Genomic DNA, 21908 nt, shown 5'->3' on the forward strand with positions numbered 1-21908 from the left:
ACTTTAAAGGGAAGTTTCGCTGACTGTGTTGGGATGGATATCTGCAGACACAATGCTTGGTCGATCCAGGCTGGAATGTAATCTTGTGCCACCGCTCGAACGTGGTGAAGGCAGAACTGATAAATGTTGGTGCAATTTTGCAGTTGTTTGGTGAAGGTGCCAATGAGCAATGTTAACATGGCCAACAGATAGAAATGTTTGTACGACTGGTGTGACTTACCTGCGTGATGGATCTCGAATGTGATTGATCCACTTTTTTTGATTTCCCAGCAGTCATCACATGACTGACTTTATGCTGGCATTGTGGATTGTTTTTTGATCCCTCCCCACTTCTCTTGCTTTGTGTGATTCAGGTACATCTTGTTGGTATTGACATTTTTACCAACAAGAAATATGAAGATATCTGCCCTTCTACTCACAATATGGATGTGCCAAATGTGAAGCGTAGTGACTACTTGGTATGTGCTTGCAGTTCTCGATTTGACAATTTATTTTCAGTATGTCTCGCAGGTTATTTTGTAGTTGATGCATTGCGCAAAACAAGCATTCCAAGTTGCACCTTGCATGAGATTTTTTTTTTTTGCGCTGTTTGGATATCAGGATTAAAAACAAATGTAACTAGAAAGACACTCGGGAGAGCACATACCTCCACTACACAATGTCTGATCCATGAGAACATTGGACCCAATACATTTTTGAAATGTCATGCTATATTTTGTTTTTGGCCATCTCTCAATGGTGAAGAATCACTTAAAAATTATATGTCGTATCTGGATTTAGATTCGGATTTTCAAAATTGAATCGATTCTTGTCACACACTCAGTGTCCAAGTTTTTCATCTGAATCCATCCACAACTTTTTGAGATATGCACACAGACAAACAAGTGAAAACATAACCACCTCCACCTTCAATGGTGGAGGTAAAGATGTGCATCTGTGTTGTATCGTGCATTTATGTAGCTTTAAAAAAATTTTTTTTTTTTTTGGTGTTTGTGTCTCTCTGGGAAGGGTCCAAAACGGAAAAGCGCTTACCTTGTGTAGGCCTTATTCGGTTGCTTTATGCAGCTTCTTCAGTTCATGTGGGAGATATATATATATATATATATATATATATATATATATATGTAGTGCATGGCTCACAAAGTGGGTATGCTGTGGTATGTTTGCGGGACGTTCCACATAAAGCTATTATGCGGTATTTAGACAAACCATCAATGGTCAGGAATGAAAGTGGACATCTTGGGGAACCTGTAGAAACCGGCAATATCATAATCTCCATTTCGCTGTTTTATTATAGATGTATTAAAGCAACAGAATATGGGTATTGTAACCTTTAAAATGTTAGTTTGATTGGTAAAATTTTTATTTTACTGTACGTTTCTTATGTGACAGTTATTTGGAGTGTGGTGTCTCAGAATGTGAACTTTGGTGTCTCTTTTATGTTTTGATGATGTTCTGTCTCCCTATTTGGGTTTTCTGGCATCTACCCTATCTGATGAAATAATGGATTCGCACATAACGCTTCGTGTCCACTGCATCGAGAAAAATAACGAGTCCAGTGTTGATAATGTTTCTTATGATTTTTTTATTCCAAATCTCCGTTAATTTCTTGGAAATATAACAGAGTGTAATGGCAGAAAAATATAGACCAAAATTGTGATCAGAAAAATATAATTCGGACCGCAAGTAATCCCGTCTTTATTTTCGTGTCAGTCCCGTTATGTACGAATCATCATCTCTCATCAGACGCAAATAACGCTAGCATTAGAAAATCTTGCCGTCTTGCAAACTTCCCCGATTGATGGATATAATAGGCACTTGCAAGTGTGTCAGTACATTTCCATTCGCCGTCGAGCGCAGCGTTTGTCTTCGTGTCCGTGTCTTTGCGAGAGCCGTAACGTACGAATCCAGCGTGAGGATGCCGAGCCGAACGAGGTGACTCGCATTTGTCTGATAATTCTTCATTTTAACCAACGCTATAATTTTTTGGTGCTTCGTGAGGATCCGAGAGGTAAGAATTATGTTTTTCTTTTCATGTTTAAATTGCTTATTTTCAAAAGTTCGAAAGAAATGTATTCGATTTTAATGTTTTTTTTTTTGCTTACAAGTGTGGCTTTCTTTGCTACTGACCTCGTCTGTGTTTTCTTCGTAATTTATAACATCGGACTCTCTCAAAATGTCAGGTCAGGTATGGGAGCATGTGCCAGAACAGCGCGTTGCTGCGTCCACTTTCCGCCTGTACTCCAGGGGCCTCCGTCTGGCCATCCCCCAGGCAGAGGCCATGCCCATCTCCTTGAGATGCTGGTCAACCTGCTGCAACCACGAGGCACGTGGTCGGCCCACTGGCCTCGTCCACTCATGAGACTCCCTCGCTGAGAGAATCTGGTGAGCAGGATCAGCGTCAGGAAAACGAGCCACATGTCCATACAGCCGCAACTGACGCTCACGGACTATGCAGGTAACAAATCTCATCCGAGTCTCTCTCAGCAACCGCTCGTTGGACACAAAATCCGACCAGCGATAGCCAAGGATTTTCCGAAGAGACCTGGTACCAAAGGAATTGAGTCTCCGTCTCAGATCCTTGGTCAGAGTCCAAGTCTCGCATCCATAGAGCAAGACTGGAAGTACCAAGGACCTGAAGACTTGGACTTTCGTCCTCCCGCACAGGTACCGGCAGTGCCACACCCCATGATCCAGTGAATCCATGACTCCCCAGGCCCGACCCAGACGTCTATTGACCTCTGACTCGCAGCCAGCAGAGACATGAATATCACTGCCAAGGTAAGTGAATCTCTCCACGACCTCAACATCCTCACCACAAACAGACACAGACAGGACAGCAGCATCCAAGATGTCACCGAAAGCCTGGATCTTAGTTTTGACCCAAGAAACCCGTAATCCCAGCGGCTCCGACTCCTCATTCAGCACCTCGAGGGCCCCTAAAAGGATATCTGAAGTCTCCGCAAAGATGACTGCATCATCTGCAAAATCAAGGTCCGAGGTCTTGACATTCCCAAACGATGCACCGCAGCTTGATCTCTCCGACATCCTCCCTAAAATCCAGTCCATACAAGTGCTGAAAAGTGTGGGGGCCAGTACACACCCCTGACGAACCCCAATAACAACTGGAAATAAGTCTGATCAAAACGTTTCAAAATGTTTTTTTTTTTTTTTTTTTTCTTTTTCCTGTTTCAAAATTTTTTTTTTCTTTTTCCTGTCACATATTGAGCCTGTTTAAAAAGGCAGAGGAAAAATTGTTTCTTTTCCCAAAATATAATATTTACGTTTTTTTTTTCATCTGATTCCGTACATAACGCTGACGCCAGGCTCGAAATTTGACCGTGGATTTACAGTGTTGTATATATTCAGTGGTAACTTTAAAACCGGACGTGCTGCAGGTCTAAAAATTTAGATTTAGCTATTTGAATACGTGGAGATTAACATAATGGGTTGCATTTCATGTTTCCCTAAACTTTTTTTTTTGCCCTTTGTGTAACAGTACATGTACCCACTTTGTGAGCCATGCATATATATATATATATATATATATATATATATATATATATATATATATATAGATGACATTTTATTTGAGATCAGCTTGACTACATGAAGTGCTAGTTATTAACTTGACACTTCCCCCCCCCCCCCGTTATTTTAAAGGTAAAACTAGGGAATATGTTCCTGACCACAAATTTCTGGCATCCCCAAACTTGATCTTTTTCTTTTTCTGTAACTTAAGAAAATGTGACAAATGTCACTAACAAAAAGCTGAAATGAAAGGCTATTGCATTAATAAATGCTACTTGCCACTGAATAAATATGCAATCCTTCACCTTTTCAATGTGGCCGTACTCATCACGAACGACTAATGACTGTGTCCCACCATTCTCTTGAAATTTTATTATGCCCATCATTTCCAGCGTTGTAGGTTGGTGCAACCATTTCACTTGCAGCAGTTGAGCTTTTGAAGGTCTCTTGCTTGACATCTTGAGAGATGGGCGAGAAAATGGTGGATTTTATTTATTTATGTATTTTTAACGGAGCACTTCATAGGCACAAAGGTAGACGGTTGCTTGATACTGTGAGATGAGCCATACACATTTACGTATGTCTGTGATGTGGCTCACCAAAGGAGTGGAGTGCCGTTTTGAAATTTCCTTCATATCGCTGGACTGTACAGTATTCAAATTTAGTTGTGGCGTAAAATGTAATTGAAAAACTTACTGTGAAAATTCAGTTTTTTTGTTGTGAAAAGACTTAAATCGAGGGATACCTGTATTCAACACTTTTGCATTGGTGATATGATCGATGTGGTTTGGCAGTGTCTTTGCATGGTTACAGAACAAAAATATGTTTGTGCTGAAAATATTACATCACTGATGCAATTAATTGCAAACTTCCACAGAACCTGTGTTCTTGGTTTACAGACTAATAAATGGCAGCTCGTGGTTTACGTACGTCTGCTGAACAGCACACTTCCAGCTGTTTTGGGTACAATGAAGAAGAGTTTCAAAAGATGACATGTATCCTGTTTTGAGTTTTTAGCCACCAAATTCTATTGACATCCTGTCACTTGAAAAACAAAATGGTCTGAGGCTTCCACCTTTGTGTGGAATCGTGCAGCAAACAGGTTCAACCTGACGTACTTAACTTTGCTAAACCTCGTGTCATTTTCCTCACGTTTTTGCCGTTGATTTAAGATAAATTTTTCTAAAACAAAAAGTCAGGGTGTTACGAGAATGCATTGTCAGGTACATATGCATTTGTCACCTCTGCCAGTGAAGATGAATGGACGTTGTTTTCACTCCCGTCTCCGTTTGTCTGTCAGCAGGATATCTCGGTTGTGGATGGATTCGGATAATATTTGGTGCATGTTGGATGTCTGATGACAAATTGATTGGATGTTGGTGAAGATCCAAATCTGAGGTTTTTTTTTTTTTAATGCTTCACCATTGATTGATGGAGCTAAAAATTAAATGCAACATGATATATCAAGAATTTAGACAGATTCGGACAACTTGGTGGACAGGTTGAGTGTGGCGAGGTCAAATTGATTCCCTTCTGGTGAGGATCCGAATCTGGATGCGAGTGGATATATATTCCCCCCCCCCACCCACCCCCCCCTCTCCCCTGATTCTTCACCATTGAGAGATGGAGCCAATGATATAATAATCTTTCAAAAAGTTGTCTGCCAATTAACTGATGAGTTGGTTGGGTGATGAGGACAAGCCTCTTTAGATTTTGGTTCAAGTCCGAATCCAGATCCAGCCAATCAGTGGGATACAAAACGTAAACTGATCCGCCTTATGGAGATGTGTGCTCTACCGAGTGCCGTTCTTGGTACCCATGTGCCATACACAGTTCGATCTTGACATTAGGCCGCTGGCCCGAGGCTCGTATAATAACCACCGACCAGTGAGGTTCCAAGTGGCTGGAGATTCCATTATGAAAATAGTCACTGGTTGGCAAGTAGGATGCCATCATTTCAGAAATGTAATGAAAATATCACAAACTCAACAGCAATATACAGTCATTCCCCGTTTATCGTGGGGGTTACGGTCCAACCCCCCCCCCCCGCGAGAAGTGAAAATCCACGATGAATTGACGCCTCCCCCAAAAATGCCTAAAAATGCCTATTTTTTTATAAACACGATTGGGTTTGATTTCTATATTGCGAATGTTAAACGCTGTGTGGTGTATTAACACGACTGGGTTTGATTTATATCGAGTGAATATTTAACGCTGGGCGGTGTGTAAACACGATTGGGTTTGATTTATATCGAGTGAATATTAAACGCTGGGCGGTGTATAAACACGATTGGGTTTCATTTATATTGAATGAATATTAAACGCTGGGTGGTGTATAAACACGATTGGGTTTGATTTCTCTATTGCGAATATTAAACCCTGTGTGGTGTATAAACACGATTGGGTTTGATAGGCTCCTGATGTTGGCTTGGTCCTTCTTGATGTAGTGTATGGTCGATTCATTCAAACCGTAATGGCGTCCAACTGTGGCAAACCTTTTTCCTTCCCAAAGCATATCGAGCACCTTCTCTTGGAGCGTCAGGACCTTCCTCTGGCGCTTCGGTTCCTTGCCAGAAGCCTTAGAAGGTGCAGGGCGTTTGGGCGGCATCGGAAGGCTTGGGGGAAAAAACGTAGAAAATATTCGAAGTTCACAAGCGAAACTTTGTCTAGTGCATTGTGTGACTGGTCGAGTGCCACGCGTTATAATTTATATTTTATATATTAATACCGGGGGAATCCGCAGAAAAAATTAGTTAGGTTCTAAGGAAAAACCCGCGATGAAGCGGGGGCGTGATAGGTGAACCGCAATATAGCGGGGGATTACTGTATTTGCTTTTATTCGCATGACCATCAGTTTGCACGCTCTCGTCTGAACACAGCTAAGAGCAACATCCTATCGGTGAAAGTCTTGCTTCCGTCTTGGTCGCTTGAGGCAAACAGGATCCACCCACCTTCAGTGCAGTGATTAGTCCATCGGATATTCCATAATTGTGCTTCAACCTCATGGGCATGTTTAAAATTAATAAAGTAGAATAGGCCTGAGCTGATATGTCTCCATTGCTGGTTTCAGTCAATCCCATACATCTGGGTGGCTGTTTAAGATCGCTGGGCAAACCACCTGTGGCATCGCATATGTGATGTGATTGGGATCTCAGGGTCCTGTAAATGTCTAATTGTTTTTAAAGTCAAGATATTATACAGTAATACCCCGGTTTGCACGCAGGATAGGTTCTTGAGGGATTTGGGCAGAATGGGTATCATGATGTGTGATTCAAATTTGCTACCTCCTGGTGCCGAGGAATCATATGCATGTTAACTATAACATGAAAACATTCATGTACACGATTAACATCCTCTTCCAAAAAAAAAAAAAGCCCTGTTTTGTCCACATTAAAAACTACCTGGGCAGGGTAAGCTTCCACAAGGGCCTTAAATTTGGCTGCTCATCTGCGCTCACAGCTTTGCCATTTATACGAATGTGAAAATTGCTGTGGCGCTTAAATCTATGGAACTACCCTCGGCTGGCCATAAACATCTTGATGGATTCCTAGCTTTTCTGCTCTCACTTCATCATATAAATTCAGCACCTTAGCCATTATTACTGCCTTGCTTGAAAGCATAGCTCACTGATTCACATCTTTGATTCAGGGGGATAAAAGTGTCTCCATTAAACTGCTTAGATCTCATTAATTTGTATAATACTGGAGTTGTGGACTGGTGATGCTTTATTTATTTGTTTTTCCTTGACCTTTAGAGATGACTCTCTAAAACCAAATTCATACCCAGCAGCAGTGACGCCAACACCTGATTCCATTCGCCTTAACACTTTCAATTTCCCTTCCAGACTGATGCCTCCCTCCCCTCCCCTTTCCTTGACCCTTTCGACATAATTACCAAGGCTTTTGGTACAATGACAAATATGGTGGCCCTCAGAGCAGGACGATGACACACGTGCTGATTGGTTGAGAGGAGACTTGTTCATTGGCTACCAGTGATGTCAACTTTAGCAGTTACGGTTGATGTGGTGCATTTAAATTTTAACTCTACTCATTTAATGGATTTAAAACTTTTCTTTTTTGGGTAATTAAAAATTGAATATCTAGTTCTTACTAAAGCGAATATGTGCAGAAAATGTCTGTCACCTCACCATATTTGGGTTTTTAGCACTCTGCCTTGTTGGTACTGGTATATTATAGAGTAACCAAAACAATTTGTTTTGGGTAAGTTGGACAATTCCGATTGAGCAACTTTGTTATCCTCACCAGATGAGAGGGTATTGCATTTGGGTTTGTCTCTGTCCACACAGAACGTGAGTACGGTGTTTTTATTTTTATTTTTCTTCCCCTTCCAACCACTTGTCAGATCGGCACAATTTTTACCATAGGAGCAACTACTCGTGTAGAATGTTTTAAAGATGAATGACATTATCGGTCACGTGTTGTGGCATCCATGTTGGAAAAAGGGGAAACATTAGACCTCTATCTTTGAAACTGCACTGTGCGCTCTGTATCTGGAATGTTGTTTTTTTATCTTGCCAAAACGAAGTTTTTGCAAGATCTGTTACTTGGTAAGTTGTTTTATTTTTTTTATTTTTTTTTGTTTGTTTGTCTGTAATCATTGGATTTTTTCACCTTTATATCACACTGTAGAGCACAATTCTCATCGGAAACTCTTGTGGGTACACATATCGTAGTATTACAATACCCTTCAGCACACATAAAGGTCAAGGTCACTTTGCGGTAAATCATGGAGGTCGACGAAACCCTTATTTTTTTTTTTTTAGTAATTGTAATCGAATCATCTCCAAACTTTATGGGAATGTAGTATATGGTCTGGCGCTCAGCTGATTAGTTTTTGGTGGCGATTGGCCTTGACTTTCATGGTTAGCGCCTGAGGTCAAACATATTTGACCCCAAGGTCAAATTTTCAAGTTTTAGGAACCATATCGTGTAGTACCGCAAATTGAACACCTCGATGAGTGCTTTCTAGATATGTCAAGCTTGAGACATTATGACGTTATGAGGCAAATGCATATTTTTCATGGTTACTCTGAAGAACGATTCTCATCGGAATCTCTCGTCGACAGATATTCCTCAAGGAGTCGCTCCTGGTGGATAGCAGCTCTGTTCACCTCAGTGTGACCTTAAAGAAGTCACACGTGGTCACTTTTTGGCAAGATACGGGTCACCCTGCGGGTGACATTGGTTTATTATCTTGCCAAAACTAAGTTTTTGCAAGATATGTTAGTCAGCTTGTATGTTTTTTTTTTTTTGTTTTTTTTTGTTTTTTTTTTGGTTGTCTGTAATCACGTATAAAAAATTCTGCAGAGCACAGTTATCATTGGAAATTTTTGTAACTTCGCATATCAGAGGCCTATAGAGGTCCCTTTCAGCGCATAATTTTGAAGGTCAAAGGTCAAGGTCACTTTGTCGCAAATCAGGGGAGTCGACGAAACCCTTATTTTTTGAGTAATTTTGATCGGATAGTCTTCAAACTTCATGGGAATATAGTTCATGGTCTGGCGCTCAGCTGATTAGTTTTTGGTGGCGATTGGCCTTGACCTTCATGGTTAGCACCTTAGGTCAAACATATTTGACCCCAGGGTCAAATTTTCAAGTTTTAGGAACCATATTGTGTAGTAACTCGAATTGAGCACCTCGATGAGTGCTTTCTCTATGTCAAGCTTGAGACATTATGACGTCATTTGGTGACGTTATGAGGCAAACTCATATTTTTCATGGTTACTCTGCAGAACGATTCTCATCGGAATCTCTCGTAGGCAGAAATTCCTCAAGGAGTCGCTCCTGGTGGATAGCAGCTCTGTTCACCTCAGTGTGACCTTAAAGAAGTCACACGTGGTCACCTTTTGGCAAGATACGGGTCACCCTGCGGGTGACATTGGTTTATTTTTTGGTTGTTTTTGCTGTCATTACAAACTTGGAATGCTACACGACGGTCAGAAGTTTGAGAACACCCCAATTTTTCCAGTTTTTACTGAAATTTAAGCAGTTTAATGTTTCAAAGTACTCTGAAATTAAAGCGTAGAACAAATAAACAATTTCTGATAAAATAAAAATCGTGGAATAGTTTTGTTGAACAAAATTTAATCTAAATTTTTGACTCCTCAACATATCCACCTTTTGCAGATATAACAGCCAAACGTACTTGTGGTATTCTTTCTCCAATGGAAATCAAATATTGTTTGAAAGTTCTTCCCAACACTGTTGCAGAAGTTCCCACAAATGTGTTGCACTTGTCGATTGCTTTGCTTTCACCCTTCTGTCCAGTTTATCCCAAACCAGCTCAATGGAGTTTAAGTCTGGAGGCTGTGCTGGCCATGGCCATTCCATGATTTGAAACCTACCGTCTTGTTCTTTTCTTCTGAGGGAGTTCTGACATAGCCTGGAGGTATGTTTTGGGTCGTTATCTTGCTGTAGGATGAAACCCTGACCGACTAGGCATAGACCAGAGGGTATTGCATGGTGCTGCAAAATGCTGTGGTAGCCCTTTTGGTTCAGGGTGTGCCAGTCACTCTGTGCAAGTCGCCGACTCTGGATCCAGTAAAAGAGCCCCAAATCATCACGCTTCCTCCTCCATGTTTGACAGTTGGTGGCACACACTGAGGAACCATCCTTTCGCCTACTCGACGGTGTACAAAAACCCTGTGTGATGAAACAAAGATTTCAAAGTTTGATTCATCGGTCCATAAGACCTTGCCATTTTCAGTAGTCCACTGGTGGTGCTTCATGGTCCAGGCAAGCCTCTTCTTATTTTGTCATCTTAGCAATGGCTTTCTTACTGCCACTTGACCTGTCAAACCTGCAGCTCAGTCTTCTCTTCCCAGTTGAAACAGACTTCCTTACTTCGACCAGTTTGAAGCTGCTGTCCTGTGAGCCTGCCTATCATGCAAGCTGTTGACTCTCAGAAACTTGCCTTCTGATTGTGTTGTGGCTTTGGGTCTGCCAGACCTCTTCCTGTCAGTTTCCTCCAGCTTCAAAATGCCTTCTGATGCTGTATTAAACTGTACTCACTGACTCCTTGGCTTCTTTGCAATTTCTTTAAAGGAAAGACCTACACTTTTCAGTGTTATAATGGTCTGTCTGTCTTCCTTTGTTAATTGTCTTTTTCTCGCCATTATGATAGCAATATACTACTTCCTGCAGTGTAATATTGTCCAAATACTGCTTCAGAGGGTGTATAGACACCAGAGTCTGTTCCAACGCTGCTTTTATACAGACAGACGGTTTGTAACTAATCAACTAAAGTTGGGACACCTGCTGGAATTGTTTACATCAACTTTCAAGGCTTGATTTACTTCCATTGCTGCAGTTTCGAACCCATTACTTGTTCCCTGAAAAGAGCCTTTTTATTAGGTCATCTTTTCGAGCATGACCTAATAATATGGTTGTCGATGTCCTTCGATCCGTCTGTCCGTTCACAATGAAGTTGAAGCGGGAGATCTGGTCATTCGTGATCCTGATAGAGGTCGATGAGACGTACACGATGGTATGACTTTCAAGGTCACCGAAGGTCAAGGTCACGAGGCCTTTGAAGTTGCGAAAATGACGATGTTCAAATTCTATCTCTTCCGCCATTTCTCAAGCGATCTTGAATTTGATTGTCGCATATGAATCTATGGGACAATATCTAAATTTGGTTGGGCCGGATTTTCGATATTCGCTTTCGTTTTCGTGTCACGTGACTTCAAAGTTGGAAAAAAATGTGAAAATGACGATTTTCAAAATCTATCTCCTACATTTCTCAAGCGATCTTGAATTTGATTGTGGAATGTAAATGTATGGGACAATATCTAAATTTGGTCGGGACGGTTTTTCGAATTTCGCTTTCGTTTTCGCGTCATGACTTCAAAGTTTGCAAAAACTGCCCTACCTTCAGGAGGCTATATATTCTCTACCGGGCATGGTAAAAGTTAGTGAATGGTGTCATTGCATAGCAGCTGACCTTGTTTCTCGCAGAGATAACCGTCACTCCCGCACGGGTGTATTTTGTCAACTCTGAAATTTACATTATTTTTCAGTTTTTGGTAACCTAAACTTTTTTTTAACCTTTGGCAGTTTACCGATTAGCTTTGTACCATTTCAGGTTATTCACTGGATTTGAAAGTGCTTAAATTTCAGTAAAAAATGGGGGTGTTCTAAAACTCTTGACCGGTAGTGTATCAGTTTGAAATTTTTTGACGGTTATCTCGGGATAAATTGGTCGACAAAAAAAAATTGGCATCTGTCACGTTTGGGAGCCATGTCTATTTGTATTATACTTTTTAAACCTTCTAAAATCATCTCCGAAATGGCTGAACAGGTAGAGGCAAAACTTTATAGGTTTAACCACCTATCCATGAGGAACTAAACGTTCCCACCCTATGATGTCATGGGTCACATGGTGTGGCAACTATATGATATTGAACAAAAATCTTAAAATTGTTTCTTGAACCACTTGATTGATCATGAAACTTCACAATTAGGCCTTAGTTATTTTATAATTTGGTTTACAGATCCACCGACGGTATATTTGCCGAAAATGAAATATAAATATAAAACACATTTTTAGCCTTTTATATTTATAAATTTTCTGTAGAAGGTGCAAAAGTTTCAAAACCTGAAATGTAAACGTCGGCATTTATTTTCAAAATGTAATTTCGCGCGCGTGCACCAAAATGCCGAGTCCCCTTTAACCAAACTGTGCTGTCGTCTTCGGTCATAGTATCTGAGCAGTGGCCAGCGTGGTTCAGATCGACTGTGCTTTCTGGGGCGAAAGTGATTGTTAAGAAGTATGTCAGCGGTATAAATTTGAGTGACTGTATTGATGATTTAATCACACAACATCTTGACGACGAATATTCTGGCCGAACTATTGCATCAATTCAGTGCGGCAGTAGGGATGATTCGCAGGCTACTCTCTATCATGCCGATTTTGTTTCCGTCGAAAGTTGTACACCGCTGTTCGTATTGAAAGATTTTGGTGCCAAGTACGCCAGTTTCCCTGCGAGATGCTGATATTCAGCCTTCAACGGACCAGAAATCAGCCTTTGATGTGCTCATGGGGATGGGGAGACGGTACGATCAGATGCCCGCTGAAAAGTAAGAGCTGGTTATGGCTCTGATTGACCGTTTTGAGCGTGTTGACTCCCAGTAGACACCTTTTTAGTTCACCTGTTCGAAGAACAGAGAGCTATAGCGATACCCCCGGCGTGAGCGTCAGCGTGAAAATGTTAACAGCTAACCCTAACAGCTTTGGTGCAAGTTATTTTTTTCCTTTCTAAAGTTTTTATCTACCACTTTTTTATACGCCTGATGTGTGTGTGTATATATTGTGACGTCCACGGGACTTGAACAGTCCCGCCAACGTAGAATGAGCCGAAACGATGGAGGCGGTTTATCCTTTACAACCCAAAGATGGCGGTTCTAATCGCTCTACCGCAAATGGGACGAGGAAGGTGGCATGAGTCGCTTTTCATGGCATGAGTTAATGATGTTTATTTCTCTAACCAGAAATAATAAGACTCGGCAAGAGGAGGGATCCGGGGTGATTTGACGGGATGGTGGTGTGGGTTCGGGCGTGGGGAAAACACAAACAATTCCAATGGATATACCAATCTCAAACCCTCTAAGGCGCCAGGTACACACACACACACACACACACACACACACACACACACACACACACACACACACACACACACACACACACACACACACACACACACACACACACACACACACACACACACACACACACACACACACACACACACACACACAACGTAGCTGGTCCTGGTGGTCAAGCTGGCCCGTGGTGTGGACGCAACAGTCCCTGGATTGGCGGCGGACAAGCTGGCGTCGCGCTCGTCAGGGGCAGGAGACACCGTGGTGCTGTCGACCTCCTGGTGTCAGACCAAGTCCGCTCACAGCCGCCAGGGAACCAGTTCTGGCGCCAAGTTGCGAGCAGGAGAGGGAGGCAGGTCCGCCTGCCGTTCGACACCATGCTCCGAGCCAGCAGAAACCCAGAGCCAACCGAGGTGAGGCACGAGGCACAGCAAGGCCACGAGACACGGTGAATCCAGGATCGAATCAGCGCAACAACACAGCACGCTCCCAGCACAACAGCCTCCACCAGAACGGTTTTTCTGTCCCGATCTTATTCCTCTCCCTTTTTCCCCGAACAGAGCCTTTTTATCCTCGAGTCCTCGTCACTTCCAATCGAGCCGTTTTATTGGCCCTCTGCCGTCGCCTTCCGCCAATCGTGATCACAGGGCGGAGCCATCCGCAGCACTATCCTGTGACATCACGGCAAGCCTCCAGGAAATACTAAAAGGGGTTTACGCAGACACACTTACCCTATCCCGTATCCCTATCTAATTACGTGACAATTATCATTTCTCCCTTGAAGAAATGGACATTTACTAGACAACTTATCACCACTGAATTGCTACTTATTACATCGAGATCCTGGTACACTCGAACAGCATGGCATACCTAATTAAACATCCTAATTACCCTTTGAATGCATACCCCCCCCCCCTCAAACGTAACAATATGTATGTATTATGTGTATATGTATATGTATATATATATATATATATATATATATATATATATATATATATATATATATATATATATATATATATATATATATATATATACACACACACACATCTCATAACAATATGTGTGTATATATACACACACACATCTCATAACAATATGTGTGTGTATATATATATATATATATATATATATATATATATATATATATATATATATATATATATATATATATATATATATATATATATATATATGTATATATATATATATATATATCGGGGCGTATTATGTGATACTGTCCGTCTGTCCGTCCGTTCCTGTCTGCACTCCAACTCCCAAAGTTTTCAACTTTCACGTTTCATATTTGGTACATAGGTACAGACTCTGGAGACGGTGTGTCGTGACATAAGGCCCAGTCACACCTTGACGTTTTAGCCAGCAATGGCAATGTATCAAAATGTATGTATTACGCTGAACTTTTGATGTTTTTTTTAAAAGATTCGGACGTATTCATAACGAGTTGGTCGAATGCATAACATATTGGTAACGGACGCATAACAGAACGTTTCGTTGTCTTATAGATAACTTATACCAACGAATGATTAGCCTGTTGTCGGCGTTCACACCCTATGCCCAACGATTGTCTAACTTATGCATAGCGCGCTGCACGTATTGCCGACGATCACGTGGCGTAGCATATTAAAAGGTTGCCGCACAATGATTCAAATCATAACCGCCGGAAAATGGAAGTGTCAACATCACAGTCACACCTTGGTGATCTTGCCAGCATATGTCGACCTCTGAAAAATGCATCTAAAACGCTGGCACACGTCGAATACGGTATGGGTAAGTTTGGTATACTTGAATAGAATGCTAAAGTATGCTATCATACGTCGTAGTAAGTGGAGTACATCTTGTAATTTTAAACGTGTTAAACATTTTACGATGTACTTGCCGTATGCCTCACACGTTCCGCATGCGATGGGAATAAGTTGTACGCACGATATGTGATCGTTGGCACACGTCGCCAAAAGTTACTTGTAAGTTACTCATTAGTCGAAACACGTCGATGTAATGGTTAGCGTCAGTGTTCCAGACTGCCTGGTTTTTTTTTTTTTCTTCAGTATGACTGTGATGTTGACACTTCAATTTCTAGTGCGGTTATAATATAATGTAGTTAATAGGCTGCAGATCAACGATTTAAATCATAACCACACTAGAAATCGAAGTGTCAACATCACCGTCATACCGAAGAAGAAAAAAAAAAAAACCAGGGAGTCTGGAACACTGACTCTAACCATTACCTTCACGTGTTTCGCCTTATGAAAAACTTACAAGTGACGTGTGTCAACGATCGCGTAACGTGCCTCCAACACGTGACTCCTAGGTTATAAATAAGTTTCGGGTTGGCTAAACATTACCTTGACGTGTTTCGACTTGTGATTAACTTACAAGTAACGTGTGTCAACGATCGCATAACGTGCCTACAACTTATGGCCAGCATTATGCAGAACGTGTGAGTCATATGCTGGCATAAGTCGTAAAATTTCAAGCATGGAAAATTTGAGGACAACCGCAAAGTACAACGATGAAAGCCAGCGTACGACGACGTATGGCAGTGTTTTTCAGCGTGCTCTCAATGTTTCCAAAACTTACCCATAACGTATTTGACGTGTGCCAGCGTTTTAGACAAATTTTTCAAAAATCGGCATAAGCTGGCTGAAACGTCAAGGTGTGACTGGGCCGATACGTTCGTCATCTAAAGTGGTTGCCATGGTAACCAGGATGCTGTTTCCGTCCGTTCCTGTCCGCACTTTAACTCCCAAAGTCTTCAACTTTCACATTTCATATTTGGTACCCAGGTACAGACTATGGAGACTGTGTCGCGACATACGTTCCTCATCTAAAGTGGTGGCCATGGCAACCAGGATGCTGTTTTCCCTCCATTCTTGTCCGCACTCTAACTCCCAAAGTTTTCAACTTTCACGTTTCATATTTGGTACATAGGTACAGACTGTGGAGACGGTGTGTCACGACGTACGTCGTCATCTAAAGTGGTTGCCGTTTTCCATGTAGTAGCACAATTCTGTATATACCGTCTTGTGCGGGCGTATATGCGCTCTTGTTACTGATTGCAATATACAAATGCATATATTGCTTCAAAATTATTTGGATCAGACTTCACTGCAATGCTTTATAAAAAAATATTAATTATAAGACTAGTATTTTAAAAACGATAAATGAAAAACAGGCAAGCATTGGGTGGCTTTGACACCAACTCTGGTTTAAATCATATCCAGCACTATGCACTGGTGTGCACGCACACATCTACGACTTGGACAGTAATTTTCTCAGCATCGTTTCCATTTGTTTGATGATCCAACAGGTTTCTATAAGAAAAACATGCCAGACTATATTGCAAAAACAAGTTTTAATCCTTCTCCATTGTTTTTCACATCAGATACAGTGAACATGGGCATCCTGCATTTGAATGGTCTTCCATCCTCGATGTTTTCTTAGAGCCTCCTGGTCCGGGATTTATATTTATTTTCCCCCCACCTACCCTTGTTTATTCCATGGAACATCCGAAACAAATCATAAAAGTATATAATTTCTAAAAATTGAAATTATATTTATATTTCGACATGCCAACCCGACATTTTAGTTGAAGAACTGTGTAAACCAAGTTATAAAATAACAAAGGCCTTATGCTGTAGTCTTGAAGGGAATATGTTTTTACATTTCAACCTGATCGGATGCATGGTATAGCAGTGAATTTAATTTCTTTAAATCATTTTAATTTTTAGCTCACCTATTCGAAGGGTGTTTGGATATGGACACCCAGCAGGATTAAAAACAAAACCTGTCAAAGGGCGGAGGAGCTCCTTGTGAGCCAACGGCCATCCATATCTAGTGCCCAACTGTGTCTGCAGACGTCCTCCTGCAGTTGGGTCACTTCTTATTAGGAGGTTGGTGGCAGGATTTGCACTCCGGCCACCGTAAAGCCCTTCATTCCGCAAAACGCAAAAAAATCTGAAAACCCACTCCGTGGGAGTACCTCCTGTGCAGCTTCCCTTCGCAGGGCAGCTCACCGGATGACGGGATTGGGGCAAAGCCTTCGAGACCCCCAATCTTTGATGATAGGAGGGAAACCACAGGGTAACATCCCTGGGTCAGATTGTGGGAGAGTGTGTCGGAGTGGTGCTGAGGTGTCGTCCACCAGACGGCGGTCTCCTTGGGTTAACCTGAGGCGGTCCCTTCGGGTGGGTGCCTGGAATGTTCTATCCCTAAAGGCCCGGTCACACCTTGACGTTTTAGCCAGCGATGGCAACGTATTAAAATTTATGTAAAACGCTGGCTTACGTTGAACTTTTGATGGTTTTTTTTTTTAAAGATTCGGACGTATTCATAGCGACTTGGTCTTATGTATAACGCATTGGTAACTACACAGAACGTTTCGTTGTGTTATAGATAACTTATACAAACGAATGCTGAACCTGTTGTCGGCCTACACAACCGATGCCCAACGAAAGTCTAACTCAGGCATAGCGCGTTGCACGCATCGCCGACAATGTCGTGACGTAGCCTATTAAAAGGCTGACGCACAACGATTCAAATCATAACTGCCGTAGAAATGGAAGGGTCAAAATCGCGGTCACACCTTGGCGATCTTGCCAGCGTATGCCGACGTAACAAAAAGTGTGTCTAAAACGTTGGGGCACGTCGAATACGGTATGGGTAAGTTTGGTATGCGCGAGTAGAACGCTAAATACGCTATCATAAGTCGTAGTAAGTAGAGTACGTCAAGAAATTTTGAACATGTTCAAAATTTTACGACGTACTCGGCGTATGACACACGTTCGCATGCGATGAGGATAAGTTTTACACACGATATGTGGACGCTTACACACGTCCACAAAGGATACTTATAAGCTACTCATAAGTCGAAACACGTCGCGGTAATGTCTTTTTTACGCGAAACTTATTTCTAACTGATGTTTGATGTGCTTTGAACCAATTCTTTACGTAGTCCCAACACACATCGACGTATGTAGACGTATTCCAATGACGTCTTCCGGTCGACAAAAAAAAAAAAATGAATGTGTTTCTAGCTTACAGCTGCCATATAAAGACGTGTTCCCAGCGGTTTTGGGAATTGGTATATAAAAATGCTGCTCATAAAAGGGGAACCCAACAGTGTTTTCGAGTTCCTTTTTGAGTCGATGTCCATGTCAGCAGTATCAGTATCAGTATTAGTATTAGTATTAGTAGTAGCTTGTTCATGTTGGCAGTAGTAGGTGGGTGTGAGGGGGAGGGTGTGGGTTATGATGGATCGTCCTTGCGTCCGCGTGTCCACGGGTAGGTTCATAGGCTGCCACTCAACGATTTAAATGGCTGCATCTCCACTATTGAAAGTAGATGCTTGCGCTCAACAATTTGAATTTTTTTTACACTCAACGACTTTTAAACGGTACCACTCAGCTAGTTTCATTGTTTACAATGAACGATTTAAATTGCTGTCACTCGCCTTTGTTTTTTGACGCTGAGGTTTGGAAATTTTAATCGTTTCTATTGAACGTGTTAAATCGCTCAAACCCCACTATTAAAAGTAGACGCTTGCGCTCAACAATTTGATTTTTTTTACACTAAACGACTTTTAAACGGTACCACTCAGCTAGTTTCATTGTTTACAATGAACGATTTAAATTGCTGTCACTCGCCTTTGTTTTTTTTTGTTTTTTTGTTTGTTTTTGACGCTGGGGTTTGGAAATTTGAAGCGTTTCTTCTGAACGTGTTAAAACGCTCAAACTCGACTATTTTAAATAGACGCTGCCGATAGACAATTGGAATCATAGCCAAGCTAGACATCGAAGTGTGAACATCCTCGTCATGCCGAAGAAAAGTTTGAAGAATGCTGCAAATAAGTGTCCTGGCCGTGGCCGTGGACGCTGACGCAAGGACGATCCATTATAACGACGTCTTTCAGCCTATGAGTAACTTAAAAGTAACGTCTGTCGACGTGTGGCAACGATCGCGTAACGTGCCAACAACACGTTAATCATAGGTTAGAAATAAGTTTCGGGTACGCTAAACATTACCTCGGCGTGTCTCAACTTATGATTAACTTACAAGTAGCATGTGTTGACGTCTGTCAACGATCGCAGACCGTGCCTACAACTTGTGGCCAGCGTAGCGGAACGTGTGAGTCATACGCCGGCATACGTCGTGAAATTTCAAGCATGAAAAAATTTGAGGACAACCGAAAAGTACAACGTTTAAAGCCAACGTACAACGATGTATGGCAGTGTTTTTCAGCGTGCTCTCAATGTTATCAAAACTTACCCATAACGTATTCAACGTGTGCCAGCGTTTTAGAAAAAAAATTCAAAAATCGGCATACGTTGGCTAAAACGTCAAGGTGTGACCGGGCCTTAAGAGAGGATGATCACCTGTCTCTGTTATCATCTGAGCTCAAGCGTTTGGACATCGGGATTGCAGCTCTCTCTGAGGTTCGGAGACCGGATTGCGGCGAGATAGTGGCGGGTGGTTACACCGACTATTAGTCTGGTCGCTCTGATGGTTACCATACCCAAGGAGTTGCTGCAGCTGTGTCCAATAAGCTGACCCCAATGATAATTGATGTAACACCGGTTAACGAGCGTATTATGAGATTAAGGATTCGTCACTCCTTAGGTGTCATTTCCCTGGTCTCTGTTTATGCTCCGACTGAGGCGAGTGATCTCACCGTGAAGGATGCATTCGACGCCACGCTCGAGTGGCAGGCAGTGGTTGATCAGTGCCCCAGACGAGATACACTTCTAGTCTTGGGGGATTTCAATGCATCGACTGGAACTGATAGGGATGGTTATGAGACATGTGTTGGTCCCCATGGGTCAGGAACTATGAACCAGAATAGCACTAAGTTCCTTGACTTTGCAAGAAGTCATGGACTTAGGGTGGCTGGTTCATGGTTTCAGCGCCCACAAGCTCATCGCTGGACTTGGTATTCCAACGCTGGCGGTGTGGCAAAGAAGATTGACCATGTCCTCATTGACGGTCGTTGGAGGATGATCCAGAACTGCAGGGTCTACCGGAGTGCTCAGTTCCTCAATACTGACCACAGGCTTGTTGTAGCAACTCTAAAGCTGCAGCTTAAATCCTGGAGAATGGTACCATCCCAGCCGAGGCCCACATCGTCATAAGTACCCACATCGTCAAATTACTGGGGAAATCACACCCTCGGCCGACTCTGTCCGAACCGAGTCACAGGTACCGACTCAGATCCGGCGTAACCGGGCGGAGTTACCAGAGCCGCGCCGGTCCCGATGACAACTTACAGCACCAACAGCCTTGCTATTTCTCAATACGCACCATGCAAGGCCAATGAAAAAAAACACGAACAACGAACTGGAACATTTAACATGGAGGTTTATTTAGAACAATAATCGGGGAGGGGAGCACACAAAGAGCAGAGTTATCCGAATATGAAAATGTAATGTACAATGAACACAGGGCACTTGGACAGTTTCTACTTACAGGACGGCGCCACACTCACACGCACACACCCAAAAGAACTGGACCCCGTCGGGTCTTTATTTCGGCCTTTCAACTCTGAGGGAAGGCGAGCTGAGGGCAGGGGCCTATTTTTGCACCTGTCCGCCTCGTGCGGTCTGGTCGAGCTTGTCCGGTGGCGGGACTCGAACCCGCCACCAACAACGCAGCACCAAGCTCCAGGGACGATGCAACGGATGCCAGCCAGCACGGGAACGGACCAGACGAGCACCCGCGGGGAGACGAAAACGCCAGCAGTAGGGTGCATCAAACGCCCCTTTTTTGCGAAAGTTTGAAAAACATAACGGCGATAGGACACATGTGTTAGAATACATGAAAAAACATCTTTTTTTCAGAATTTCTGGTCATCATCTTGGGGGTCCACATCAGGGTCAAAGTTCAGGCACGCAGCTCCTGTGCATTTTTCAGAATAAGTTTTTTTTTTTTCTCTGTATAATGGTCAGTACGGACCACAAGTGGACTTCCGGTTTCCTGGAGCAATGCACCGTGTCCGATGGATGGCAAAGGTCATTTATTGTCTAAAGATTGCTATGTTAGAAACTCAAATTTCTACTCTACCTCCTACTGCAGTTATCACAACATGACACCAGGTACCCAAGATAATAAGATTCTGTGACTGCAACACTTTGTTTCAAATGGTGGAACTCTTGCCTGAGAGCTCTTGATGCGCCATACAATGATTTGTGTCTGTATAAAGATCTCATACGCTATGGATCTGTGGACCCCGAGGTTTCTGCATCCGCTATCAAAGCTCGACAGCGTCATCTTTGGTACTTAACAGCTGAGTTTGTGCCCTTAGCCTTATTCAGTGAGGATGTTCCAAGTGCAGAGAAGCGTCGACTGACTGACCGTATCATCTCTGTCAAGCCATAATAGAGAGGAACTTGGAATATTGCCTCTTGAGCGCTTTGGTACAGACTTCGGAAAGCCTCACTTACCCAAGGACATTCACTTGACATCGAGCCTATCTGACTTTGTCTCGGTTGATTCTTGGTTTGTGTTCCGAGAACTTGAACTGGACGATTCATTCTTAACGTATCAAGTGAGTGAGTGGGCAACACTTCCAGCCTATGTTGATTCAAAATCTAAAACCAAAGCACTCAATGTAACTAATGATGCGGCTGAACGTCTAATAAAACTCGGAACGGACTGTCTCGGTGCAGCTCGGTCTGAAGAACACTTTCAGAATGTACAACAAGTCACTGAGAATTACAAGAAAGAGAATCCGAATCTCCG

At 42.4% G+C, this 21908-nt stretch overlaps 1 protein-coding gene across 5 annotated transcripts in view; it reads left to right on the forward strand.

Annotated features, from left to right (window-relative positions):
* EIF5A (eukaryotic translation initiation factor 5A) overlaps window positions 1-21908 on the forward strand; it is a 31892-nt gene that overhangs the window by 1598 nt on the left and 8386 nt on the right. For all 5 annotated transcript variants that reach the window (XM_085878269.1, XM_085878272.1, XM_085878268.1 and 2 more), the window contains exon 3: window positions 354-458. In XM_085878269.1, coding sequence (XP_085734395.1) covers window positions 354-458 — 105 coding nt within the window. The remainder of the gene's footprint in view (window positions 1-353; window positions 459-21908) is intronic.

Source organism: Eptatretus burgeri, chromosome 4 (assembly GCF_056783735.1).
Source record: "Eptatretus burgeri isolate ZD-2024b chromosome 4, Ebu_testis_v1, whole genome shotgun sequence".
Classification (NCBI taxonomy): domain Eukaryota; kingdom Metazoa; phylum Chordata; class Myxini; order Myxiniformes; family Myxinidae; genus Eptatretus; species Eptatretus burgeri.